Source organism: Gouania willdenowi, unplaced genomic scaffold (genome assembly GCF_900634775.1).
Source record: "Gouania willdenowi unplaced genomic scaffold, fGouWil2.1 scaffold_339_arrow_ctg1, whole genome shotgun sequence".
Classification (NCBI taxonomy): Eukaryota; Metazoa; Chordata; class Actinopteri; order Blenniiformes; family Gobiesocidae; genus Gouania; species Gouania willdenowi.
In genome coordinates, this window is record NW_021145101.1 from 27,762 (window position 1) to 41,618 (window position 13,857).

The 13,857-nt window shown below is 40.9% G+C and overlaps 1 protein-coding gene across 1 annotated transcript in view; it reads right to left on the reverse strand.

Annotated features, from left to right (window-relative positions):
• Positions 1 to 13,855, reverse strand: part of LOC114459730 (retinal guanylyl cyclase 2-like) — a 36,799-nt gene extending 22,944 nt beyond the window's left edge. The window contains 6 exon segments of the mRNA XM_028441887.1: positions 6,044 to 6,199; positions 9,063 to 9,293; positions 9,368 to 9,608; positions 10,564 to 10,736; positions 11,134 to 11,247; positions 13,730 to 13,855. Of these exon segments, the coding sequence (XP_028297688.1) occupies positions 6,044 to 6,199; positions 9,063 to 9,293; positions 9,368 to 9,599 (619 nt within the window). The 5' untranslated portion in view covers positions 9,600 to 9,608; positions 10,564 to 10,736; positions 11,134 to 11,247; positions 13,730 to 13,855.
• Positions 13,856 to 13,857: the final 2 nt, after the last annotated feature.

A 13,857-nucleotide genomic window follows, 5' to 3' on the forward strand; every position in this document is an offset into this window, starting at 1 on the left:
TCAAACATCCATTCATTTATGGTGTGTGATTAGTTTCATCTCTTTAACATCAAGAAACACCTTCAACCATTAGCCACATCTCACAACATCTACTGTCCTTTTGATCAATAAACATGATAATCTACTGTCCCTTTGATCAATAAACACATGATCAATAAATAAACATGATAATCTACTGTCCCTTTGATCAATAAACACATGATCAATAAATAAACATGATAATCTACTGTCCCTTTGATCAATAAACACATGATCAATAAATAAACATGATAATCTACTGTCCCTTTGATCAATAAAAAATGAGATATATCTAAAAGATAAACTAAAGAATCAAAGGAACCTGTTGTAGTTACAATGAAGATCTTTAAAGGTTCCTAAAGGGTTCCATCATCTCCATGGCAACACTAGATGTACCATGTACTATGTAATATTTACCATATACTGTGTACAGAACAGTCAGTGTGGAGGAAGAAGGCACCAGTGTGGTTCTGTTTGGTGCAGTAGAAGTCAACTCCTTGCTGGTCTATGATTGCCTAACGCCACTAGATGGGCGTCTAAATCGGACACTCTTCCAGGCTACTGTGGAGGCTAGCAGTACAGTGGTTCCAGCCAGATGTTTCAGTGTAATTTGGAGGTGTGTGACCATTTACCTGTGCGCTCCTGGCCGACACTGTTGTGTTATTAGATCTTCCACTGCTGCTCAGTTCTCCACGGCTTTTAACCAGTCACTATTGATAAATGATTGTTCTTTGATTATGATATCAAAGACTTTTTCATAAACTTTGATTCAAATTGTCTATCAATTTTGAAGAATGTAGCTCTGCTAAAAGCAAAGCGTGCCAAACGTAGATCTGAGCCGTGGTTTAATGAGTCCAGGAGAGCTGAGCGAAGGTGGAAAAGGATAAGTTGAAGGTTTCCTTTCAAATGTTAAAGGTCGGTTTGCAGAACTATCAGAAAAGTGTAAAATCTGCCAAGGTTATGTATTTTACTGATATGTTACATCCAACACGAACAACCTTCAGGTTCTCTTTAATATGGTGAATATTGCTCGTAATGTTCCTCAATCCAATAGCCTAGAAGTGACACATGCAGTGTGTGAAAGCTTCATCCTGTTTTATAAATAAGGTTGTGAGCACTAGGACCTCCTTCTGTTGACACATGCACAGCCTTGTTCTGTCACTTTGAGCCTGTGACACTACGTCAGTCACATGAAGTTCACCGGTTCACCTTTTGATCCTATTTCCTCGCGCCTGCTCAAAGACGTTTTTTACACAATAGCACTCTTTGTTTTGCATTGTGTTAATGGATGCTTGGTGAATGGGGCGGGGCCTGCAAGTTTCAAACATGCTGTTGTTGAGCCATTAACTAAAAAGCCAGGCCTTAATTCTAACGATCCTTCTAAATTTTTGTCCCAATTCCAAGCTCCAATTTTTGTCCAAAACTTTGTAGAAAATAGTTTTCAATCAGATGAAGACATTTTTGGAAGAACATGAGAACCCTGAGGTTTTTAATGATATTCTGATGTTTACTGATTCTGGCCACACTGTGGCTTTGGTGCTGTTGGACCTGCTATGCTATGCTATGCTAATGTTAGGTTAATGTTAGGTTAATGTTAATGCTAACGTTAGGCTACTGTTAATGCTAACGTTAGGCTAATGCTAATGCTAACGCTAGGCCAGGGGTCTGCAACCTGCGGCTCTGGAGCCTCATGTTTTACAGAGGCTATTAATGATTAATGACAAATAAAATCAAGATATAACAATTTATTAACCTAAAATAAATCACGTTGTACATTGACTCAGCACCTTCCTTCTTCACCTCCTGTAACATCTACAGGAAATGCAAAAATTCTAGTTGGAGACTGTTCTCACTCAGCCACTACTTTACATGGGACAGGTAATCTGTCCAAGAGGGAGAAGGTACAATAAAAACAAAAGTGGCCCTAAGACTGAGCCCTGCGGAACACCCCAGGATAGCTCAGCTGACCTTGACATGTTGTGATTGACTGACACACTGAAGCTCATAACCGTCAGATACGAGGTAAACCACTCTAGTACAGGACCTGACATTCCCACCAGATCCTGTAGCCGATGCCTATGATGCAGTGGTCAACCGTGTCAAAGGCCAAGGACAGGTCTAATAGAACCAGTACGTTACACCTTCGTAGATGTTGTGTTGTTCAAGGAAGGATGTCAGTTGTTTTGCTTCCACCTTTTCCAGAGTTTTCAACAAGACAGGGAGCTTTGATATTGTCTGAAGGCTCTTAAGTTCTGAGCTGTCCAGACTGGGCTTCTATAGCCTTGGTTCTACCACTGCATGTTTAAAGGAGAAGGGAAACACCTCAGAAGAAAGACACAGATTGCACATTTTAGTGACCCATGGCCGTATCAAGTCCATAATGTTTACAAGAAGCTTAGAGGGGAGAACATCAACCAAGCTAGAGTTGGGACTCATTTTAACTAAGTGCAGTGATGTCTTCCAATGACACTGGCTCACATACCATCCAGACATGTGTAATCAGATCGTTCAGGGAGGAGATAAGGTCTCTTAGATGCAGCCTGTGGACCTTGAGTTTGGTAGATCTCCACATTCGCTCAGTTTTCCGACACAGTCTCCTTAAGTTCAAAATACTTTCACTTATCCAGGGACATGACGGCACACGGGCAACATTACTGGATTTAAAGGGAGCAACTCAGTCAAAGATTGTGGCACATTGAGTGTTAAAACAATCCACATTGGTGCATTCCAATAAGGGACAATGGGAAAATAAGGCATGAAATGTACCAGCCGTGGACTCCGCAATGATCCTCCTCTTTGACCTTCTGGAAGACCTCAGCTCAGAGAGGACATTTAGATCAAATAAAATGCAGCTATGATCACTCAGGAGGACGTTCTCGACACACACATTGGCAACGTGTAGACCAAGAGAGAACACCATGTCCAGGGTGTGGCCCTTACTGTGGGTGGGGCCTGAAACATGTTGTTTAACATCAAAGCTTTCAATCATAGATAAAAGATCCACTGCTGGGCTGGACCTATCATCCTCAACGTGCAGGTTAACGTCACTAAGGATTAAAAGTCTTTCCAGTTTTATAAAAGAAGTTAAAAGGTTATTAAACTCATTTAGAAAAACAGCAGCAGGACCAGGAGCGTGCATTCAACAACCCAATCCGTCTCTGTGATGACATCATCTTCGTGTCCTCTGGGTGCAGCGGGATTTGCCGAAGCCAGTTCCCACGGTCACGTGATGTCCATCTGTGCTGGCGGATCAGCTGTTGCTCCAATGTGACATGGAGGACCAGGACGATCCCAACGGCAGGCACCATGTCCGTCACCACTCAGCGGCTCCTTGCAGAAGGACCAGGGAAGCGATGATGGTGAGGTAGCGACACCGGGCATGTCCTGCTGGTGAGGGACAGTCCCCAGCTACTTGTAGCCTCGGCCCGAGCGAGGGAAACTAGCCAGCCGTGAGGCACGTCCAGTCCTACCTGGATGCCAGCCCGGCAACCTCTCCTCCTTGCCCTCTTCCTTGGGTTACCTGGAATTTGAAGCAGCAACAGGTAGTCTGGGGAGGTGGCCACACACACAATCGGCGGAGGGAATGATTGTCTGTAACTGTCCCAGTCATTGAAACGGCATTCCATCAACTCTTTGATGTTAAAAGGCACAGTCATGCGGCACTAGGGCTTTCAAGATGGCATAAAATGTAGGAAGCAGCATAAAAACACTCGAGCAACAGTGAAACGTGACACAGGCGCCGCCATCTTGGCTCCCAGGACATCACTGGCCCTCCTGACCAGCTTGTTCAGTCTCTTCCTGTACCGGTCCCAGTAGACCACAGTGTAGTGGATATTAGAGGCTACCACAGAGTCATAAAAAGTCCAAAGAAGGGGTCTGCACACCCCAAATGACCTCAATCTCCTCAGGAGGTAGAGGAGACGCTGGCCCTTCCTGTACACAGTGGCGGTGTGGTGAGACCAGTCCAGTGTATTGTTGAGACGAACACCCAGGTACTTAAAGCTGTCCACCTGCTCAATGTCCGAGCCCTGGATGTGCGCAGGTGTGTGTGGTGGAGACCCTTTCCTTCTCCTTTGTCTTACTGGTGTTTAGACTCAGATGATTGTGTTCACACCAGCTGACAAAGTCCATGATGACCGACCTGTACTCCAGCCCCTCCCCCTCAGACACACAGCCAACAATGGCTGAGTCATCTGAGAACTTCTGGAGGTGACAGCTGCTGGAGTTGTAGAAGAAGTCCGCCGTTTACAGGGTGAAGAGGAATGGTGAAATGACTGTTCCCTGTGGGGCCCCCGTGCTGCAGACTACCACATCAGACATGCAGTTAAGCAGCCTCACGTACTGCGGTCCGTCTGTGAGGTAGTCGATGGTCCATGCAGCCAGATGACCCTCCACTCCCACATCCTCCAGCTTCCTTCGCAGCAGCACCTGACAAATGGTGCTGAAACCGCTGGAGAAGTAAAAAAACATGACCCCACAGCGCTTCCAGGGGTCTCCAGATATGTCAGCGCCCGGTGCTGAAGGTATGTCACTGTGTCATCCACCCCAATGTGCGGCCTGTAGGCAAAATGTAGGGGGTCAATAGCCTTGCCCACCACAGTGCAAAGGAGCCTGAGGATGACCCTCTCTATGGACTTCCACAGGTGGGGGTCAGGGCAACAGTCCTGTAGTTGTTGGGCTCCTTGGCATGAGCAGTCTTTGGAACAAGAACCATGCAGAAGGTCTTCCACAGGACGAGGACCTTTTGCAGACAGAGGCTCAGGTTGAAGATGAAGCTCAGTCCCTCAGCACTCTAGGACAGATCCATCTGGTCCTGCAGCTTTCCTCTGTTTCGGCTGCCTCAGTTCTTTCCTGACCTTGTCCTATGTGAGGGAGATGGGGGAATTGGGGGGGGGGGGGGCAGAGGAGGACAGCAAGGCGTGAGGGGTCGGGGGGGGGGGGGGGATGGAGTGATGTGAGGACAGGGGGATGGAGGGAGGCGGAGATGACAATAGTGGGAAGGTAGTGAAGGTAACCGCTGGCTTGGAGAAGTGTGAAGAGAAAAGGGGAGCTGTGTGTGTGTGTGTGTGGGTGGGTGAGAAGGTGAAGGAGGGGCTGTATGGGCAATGACATTCACTGGGCTGTAGATGTGTGAAGAGGGGGGAGGAAATAAGGCAGGGAGTCAAATCTATTAAAGAACTGGTTCAGCTCATCAGCCTATCTCTGGTCCCCATCATTTCCTCCCCTGGCTCCACTCTGTCCATGTCCTGAGCTGGTCTTTAAACCTCTCCCAGCTTCTTCTTGTAGGTGTTCTTTGCCCTCCTGATTGCATACTTCAGTTCATGCTGAACTCTTTTCTGCTCCTCTTCAACCCCTGAGAAGCTCAGGGGTCACCCATGGTTTGTTGTTAGAGAAGCTCCGTATCCTCTGGGTTGGCACAGTGTTATCTACACAGAAGTAGACGTAGTTTGTGATGCGGTGGGTCAGGCCGTCACCGTGAGAGCTGCAGGGTGTCTCTGCTGTGTGGCTCTCTTCTCACCATGTGTGTAATCAAAAATTGCCTGAGCTTAGAATCGAACCCCCAAGCGTTCCTTCTTGCTTGCTGTGCCACGGCAACCATAGAGCCAGTCCTGAACCTTGCCGTGACTCACAGCGAGTGTCACTGTGACACGATGAAATGAAGTGATAAAAATGAATATGATTCATACATCACTCTTGTCATTATGGCATGACTTGATATGACTCGTTGAGTCAAGTCCAAGTCGAGAGTCACTCAGCCTAGAGTCCAAGCGAGTCCGAGTCTTTTTTGATTTCATCAAGTTGAGTCAAAAAGTCATAAAACCGGAACTTGAGTCCAAGTTTCCGATGTCTGCCATGTACCGTGTACCGTGTACCATGTACATTCATCCCCCCCAGCAGGAGGGTGTGTGTCCCTACCTATCAAACCAGTTAGCATGTTAGCATGTTTAAGGTCTTATCTACATGTATCCATCTTCTGTATTGAACTATCTATGAAGATCAGAACCAGGAAATAACTGTGACTGACCTTTGACCTGGTCAGCCTCTCTGATGACTTCGAGAGCCTTTCTAGGACCGCCTTTCTTCCTGGTTTCCATGGTAACCACTGGTCCAGCAGGAAGCCCCAGGGCTTGAAGCGCGGACGCCAATTCCTGTCCCGTGGACTTCCAGAGGTCGGATGGAGCTGAAAACGCACACACACGCACCCACACACTTGTATTTAGTGTGTATTATTCCAATGAAAGTTTACAAGACGTTTGACATAAAGGGGGTAAGCTACGATGCTAGATTTCCTCTTATCGCACTAACTTCCAGGATTTCATCAGTGTGTGCTGGACTACGAAGCTGGCTAACGTTTTACGAGGATAAATCACCATGGTAACTTAGGCTAAATCAGCATGGTAACTTAGGCTAAATCACCATGGTAACTTAGGCTAAATCACCATGGTAACTTAGGCTAAATCACCATGGTAACTTAGGCTAAATCACCATGGTAACTTAGGCTAAATCACCATGGTAACTTAGGCTAAATCACCATGGTAACTTAGACTAAATCACTATGATAACTTAGACTAAATCACTATGATAACTTAGACTAAATCACTATGATAACTTAGACTAAATCACTATGATAACTTAGACTAAATCACTATGATAACTTAGACTAAATCACTATGATAACTTAGACTAAATCACTATGATAACTTAGACTAAATCACTATGATAACTTAGACTAAATCACTATGATAACTTAGACTAAATCACTATGATAACTTAGACTAAATCACTATGATAACTTAGACTAAATCACTATGGTAACTTAGACTAAATCACTATGATAACTTAGACTAAATCACTATGATAACTTAGACTAAATCACTATGATAACTTAGACTAAATCACTATGGTACTTAGACTTAGACTAAATCACTATGATAACTTAGACTAAATCACTATGATAACTTAGACTAAATCACTATGATAACTTAGACTAAATCACTATGATAACTTAGACTAAATCACTATGATAACTTAGACTAAATCACTATGATAACTTAGACTAAATCACTATGATAACTTAGACTAAATCACTATGATAACTTAGACTAAATCACTATGATAACTTAGACTAAATCACTATGATAACTTAGACTAAATCACTATGATAACTTGGACTAAATCACTATGATAACTTAGACTAAATCACTATGATAACTTGGACTAAATCACTATGATAACTTGGACTAAATCACTATGATAACTTAGACTAAATCACTATGATAACTTAGACTAAATCACTATGATAACTTGGACTAAATCACTATGATAACTTAGACTAAATCACTATGATAACTTGGACTAAATCACTATGATAACTTGGACTAAATCACTATGATAACTTAGACTAAATCACTATGATAACTTAGACTAAATCACTATGGTAACTTAGACTAAATCACTATGGTAACTTAGACTAAATCACTATGATAACTTAGACTAAATCACTATGATAACTTAGACTAAATCACTATGATAACTTAGACTAAATCACTATGATAACTTAGACTAAATCACTATGATAACTTGGACTAAATCACTATGGTAACTTAGGCTAAATCACCATGGTAACTTAGGCTAAATCACTATGATAACTTAGACTAAATCACTATGATAACTTAGACTAAATCACTATGGTAACTTAGACTAAATCACTATGGTAACTTAGACTAAATCACTATGATAACTTGGACTAAATCACTATGATAACTTAGACTAAATCACTATGATAACTTAGACTAAATCACTATGATAACTTAGACTAAATCACTATGATAACTTAGACTAAATCACTATGATAACTTAGACTAAATCACTATGATAACTTAGACTAAATCACTATGATAACTTAGACTAAATCACTATGATAACTTAGACTAAATCACTATGATAACTTAGACTAAATCACTATGATAACTTGACTAATCACTATGATAACTTAGACTAAATCACTATGATAACTTAGACTAAATCACTATGATAACTTAGACTAAATCACTATGATAACTTGGACTAAATCACTATGATAACTTAGACTAAATCACTATGATAACTTAGACTAAATCACTATGATAACTTAGACTAAATCACTATGATAACTTAGACTAAATCACTATGATAACTTAGACTAAATCACTATGATAACTTAGACTAAATCACTATGATAACTTAGACTAAATCACTATGATAACTTAGACTAAATCACTATGATAACTTAGACTAAATCACTATGATAACTAGACTAAATCACTATGATAACTTAGACTAAATCACTATGATAACTTAGACTAAATCACTATGATAACTTGGACTAAATCACTATGATAACTTAGACTAAATCACTATGATAACTTAGACTAAATCACTATGATAACTTAGACTAAATCACTATGATAACTTGGACTAAATCACTATGATAACTTAGACTAAATCACTATGATAACTTAGACTAAATCACTATGATAACTTAGACTAAATCACTATGATAACTTAGACTAAATCACTATGATAACTTAGACTAAATCACTATGATAACTTAGACTAAATCACTATGATAACTTAGACTAAATCACTATGATAACTTAGACTAAATCACTATGATAACTTAGACTAAATCACTATGGTAACTTAGACTAAATCACCATGGTAACTTAGGCCTCAGTCCTGTAGAGAATATAGATATATTCCACCTTATGATGTAGATCTGTATGAACGCAACATCAGAGACACAGACAAGATCAAAGAGAAAGTGATCAAAGTGTCTGTTTATAATCTCACTCATTTATCCATTAACACTCATTCATTACTTTCAGCATCACTGTTGTTTTTGGTCTGAATTATGGATTTTAATTCTTCATATTTTTAAAGAATTATTCTGATATAAGTTGCTCTCCAGAGCTTCTCTGTGATTGGTCTGACGCTGTAATCACCTCTATCTATCAGATGTCTATCAGATAGAGGTGATTACAGATGTGTGTGTGTAGTTTCACCTGTGACCACGCCCACATGAGCCCAGCGGAAGAACCTCAGCACGGTGAACAGGACCTTAGTGGGAGGAGTCAGAGGGGGCAGGTTCGGCCAATCAGAATCCAAGCAGCCTGGTGAAGCGAGGCCTGCCTCCCAGTGCTCAGCGAATAAGGATGCAGCGTGACAGAGGGTGGGGTTAAAGGGTCCTATATAAGCGTGGCCATAACCCTCCATGTCTCCCAGCTCAGTGAGCGCTGACACCAACAAAGAAGAGTTTATTATCACAGTAGAAGAAGAACCATGCTGACCATCTGATTGGTGGACAAACCTTTGGAGGCGGAGCAATCCTCGTCCAGCAGCTTCACGTCGTACCAGTAACTCAAACCAGCATCAGAGCGAAGACGAGACAACGCTAGGTTAGCGGCAGCCGTCGGCATCGCTCGTGAGAACAGGGGGTCACATGACCATGGACCAATGAGAGCCAGTTTAAAGGTGGCCGTCAAAACCTCAGGACTGAGCAGTAGGAACAGGAAGATGGACCAGAACCAGGGACACCACATCCTGTTAGCCTGTACACACACACACACACACACACACACACACACACACACACACACACACACACACACACACACACACACACACAGACATATGATAAACTGTTTCTGTCTGTTACTGGTGACGTACAGACATATGATAAATGAATGAACTGAAGACTTCAATAGAAACAACCAGTGAATCACTTCCTGTTTATAATATTTTATTCTCTATGGTTTATTATGTTGAGAACAAACATTATTGTCTAATAGTTGGTTTTCACTATTACAATATTACTCAGAACTGTGACACTTGGTCTGGTATCGTATCGTGATTACTCAACTCCAGTTAGAGACCTCCCTCATTTTAGATAACAACCAATCAGAGACCTCCCTCATTTTATATAACAACCAATCAGAGACCTCCCTCATTTTATATAACAACCAATCAGAGACCTCCCTCATTTTATATAACAACCAATCAGAGACCTCCCTCATTTCATATAACAACCAATCAGAGACCTCCCTCATTTCATATAACAACCAATCAGAGACCTCCCTCATTTTATATAACAACCAATCAGAGACCTCCCTCATTTCATATAACAACCAATCAGAGACCTCCCTCATTTCATATAACAACCAATCAGAGACCTCCCTCATTTCATATAACAACCAATCAGAGACCTCCCTCATTTCATATAACAACCAATCAGAGACCTCCCTCATTTTATATAACAACCAATCAGAGACCTCCCTCATTTCATATAACAACCAATCAGAGACCTCCCTCATTTTATATAACAACCAATATCCATGAGTATACTGTAGATCTGAGTATAGAACTTTGACTATAGATCCATGAGTATAGATCTGTGAGAAGGTTCTACATTAACATCTGAACAACACACACACACACACACACACACACACACACACACACACACACACACACACACACACACACACACACACACAGAGGTCCTACCTGGGTCTCACAGCTCCATCAGCTCCACAGAGAGAGAGAGAGAGGAGCTGATGTCAGGGCGATCGAGGAGGCTTTATGTAATCCTGTTAAACTTTAGCTCCAATCAGGAAGCAGCAATGAGAGGATGACTTTGATGACATCACAGCTCTTTGATTGGCTGAAGACCAGGAACCCTGTGGAACATCCAATCACTCTGATGGATCATTAATAAGTATATTTATTGACGACACGTAGGAAGACTTTTTAAAACCACCTTAAAAACATTTAAGACCAAACTTATGATGGAAATATAAAATGTATTATTTTACACTTAAAGGCATTGATGCCAGTTAATAATGTACAATAAGACAAAATAATCACTTGTTCAAGAACATTCTTCAAATGTGTTTATTAATGTAGAAAGAAAACAAAAATGAATTATATTTAACATTTAATATCAGTGGACAATAAACTAGAGTTAGTGCTTTTATCACATCATCTTCATATTTCCTCTCCATGAGCTTTGTTAAATGTCAAATATTAAATATAAAATGATAAATATTAAATGTGTGGTTGAGGACAGAATGTGACCTGGATTAAAGATGATGATTGTAGTGAAGCTTCATCTTCATCCATGGACACAGACCTCAGTGATCATCATGTAGAAGATGTTCTCATCATGTGTTTATCATTGTTTGATGTTTTCTGATTAAATGAGAAATATAGTATAGCATTAATATGTATTATAGCACAATTTATCAATGATTCATTTCTTTTATTTATAGTATCAGGTTAAAGAATGTTAGTAGACAAAGAGCAACACACACACACACACACACACACACACAGTAACACATAAAGTACAAGTACCGTAAAAAATCAAATAACGTTAAGTAGATGTGATAAATTACTTTAAAGCCAGTCTAAATGTAATTAATCCAGTCTAAATGTAATGAATCCAGTCTAAATGTAATGAATCCAGTCTAAATGTAATTAATCCAGTCTAAATGTAATTAATCCAGTCTAAATGTAATTAATCCAGTCTAAATGTAATTAATCCAGTCTAAATGTAATGAATCCAGTCTAAATGTAATTAATCCAGTCTAAATGTAATTAATCCAGTTTAAATGTAATTAATCCAGTCTAAATGTAATTAATCCAGTCTAAATGTAATTAATCCAGTTTAAATGTAATTAATCCAGTCTAAATGTAATTAATCCAGTTTAAATGTAATTAATCCAGTTTAAATGTAATTAATCCAGTCTAAATGTAATGAATCCAGTCTAAATGTAATTAATCCAGTCTAAATGTAATTAATCCAGTCTAAATGTAATTAATCCAGTCTAAATGTAATTAATCCAGTTTAAATGTAATTAATCCAGTCTAAATGTTATTAATCCAGTCTAAATGTAATTAATCCAGTCTCACTACATTACAGACCAGACTTTATTATTGAACTATTACCACCATTGTATACAAGTATATATATAAAGTACATTAAAACTCTGCTTAAGCTGATAAAACTAAATATAAAAGTATCACATACACACACACATAAGCACACACACACAAACAGGCCCTTTGTGCACACACACACACTAGCATCAGGCTAGCTACCAGAGATGCTAACGATACGTTTGGTTTCTTCCAAACAGAATAAATGTGATTTATTCACTTTGTTCTCCACTTCCTCTGTGTTCAACATGTTCTGTTCACTCGCTCACAAGGACTTTTTAGTTTTTTTAAAGCTCTGCAGGTGAAGCAAACGTCTACGTGTCAGTCAGTGAAGAACATTTAAACCTATCTGATCCAATTTAAGACAATTTTATACTTTGAAAGGCCTTCAATATGTAAAAAAAAACAAAAGTAAAACTTTTTCAGACTTTTTAAGGACTCGCGGTCACCCTGGTTACATATTTTTACACTATTGATTTCCTGTCAAATCAAGACTAGAGTTTAAACTCCTGTTAGCATACAGAGCTCTACATGATCTAGGTCCTGTAGATCTAGACCAGTTAGTGCCCTATCGTCTACTGGAAGTTACAAACGTGTCTAGAAGTAGAACAGGAGGCAGAGCGCTCAGCTGCCAGGCTCCTCCCCTTTGGAAGCAGCGTAAACCTAACCACGAGGAACAAAGCCCTAAACCTAGAAACTATAGATTCTATAGTAGAACACACATTACATTCAGGGTGATGTGGTTACATGTGAACTCATCTCTGACCACGCCCTCATCCATCTACACATAGTCCCCCCGTATTGACCTCTGACCCCTGGAACCATCTACTGATGTTCATTCCACTCACACATGGTCCAGCACCGGCTAATATCATGTTCCTGATGCTGGAGCTAACAACGCTAACTCTGTCTGTCCACTAATGTTCTCAACCTCTGGTTCTAATGAACATGTATTCCTGTCCAGAGGGAGCTTTGTCTCCTCTGTAGCTGAAGCTCTTGGTGTGGATTTGTTGAGGTTTTTTATAACTTCATATTTTAATAAGCGCGACAAGATGATAATTGTTTTATTTGGAGCTTTCTAAATAAAGTTGAATCTTCCTGGTGGTGTCAGTAGTGTCTGTGACTGTAGGGTCTGTGTCAGTAGTGTCTGTGACTGTAGTGTCTGTGTCAGTAGTGTCTGTGTCAGTAGTGTCTGTGACTGTAGGGTCTGTGTCAGTAGTGTCTGTGACTGTAGGGTCTGTGTCAGTAGTGTCTGTGTCAGTAGTGTCTGTGACTGTAGGGTCTGTGTCAGTAGTGTCTGTGACTGTAGGGTCTGTGTCAGTAGTGTCTGTGACTGTAGGGTCTGTGTCAGTAGTGTCTGTGACTGTAGGGTCTGTGTCAGTAGTGTCTGTGTCAGTAGTGTCTGTGTCAGTAGTGTCTGTGACTGTAGGGTCTGTGTCAGTAGTGTCTGTGACTGTAGGGTCTGTGTCAGTAGTGTCTGTGACTGTAGGGTCTGTGTCAGTAGTGTCTGTGACTGTAGGGTCTGTGTCAGTAGTGTCTGTGTCAGTAGTGTCTGTGTCAGTAGTGTCTGTGACTGTAGGGTCTCTGTCAGTAGTGTCTGTGACTGTAGGGTCTGTGTCAGTAGTGTCTGTGACTGTAGGGTCTGTGTCAGTAGGGTCTGTGACTGTAGGGTCTGTCCCAGGCTGAGTGTTGGATCCGTGTGTGTGTGTGTGTGTGTGTGTGTGTGTGAGACCTTGATGTGAGCTCCTAATCCGTCCTCACAGATCACTTTAAAGCTGGTCAGGAGCCAAGAATAGAGAAACTGGATTAGATTAGCCAATCACTGTGACCTCTGACCTCTGACCTCAGCACACATTCTTA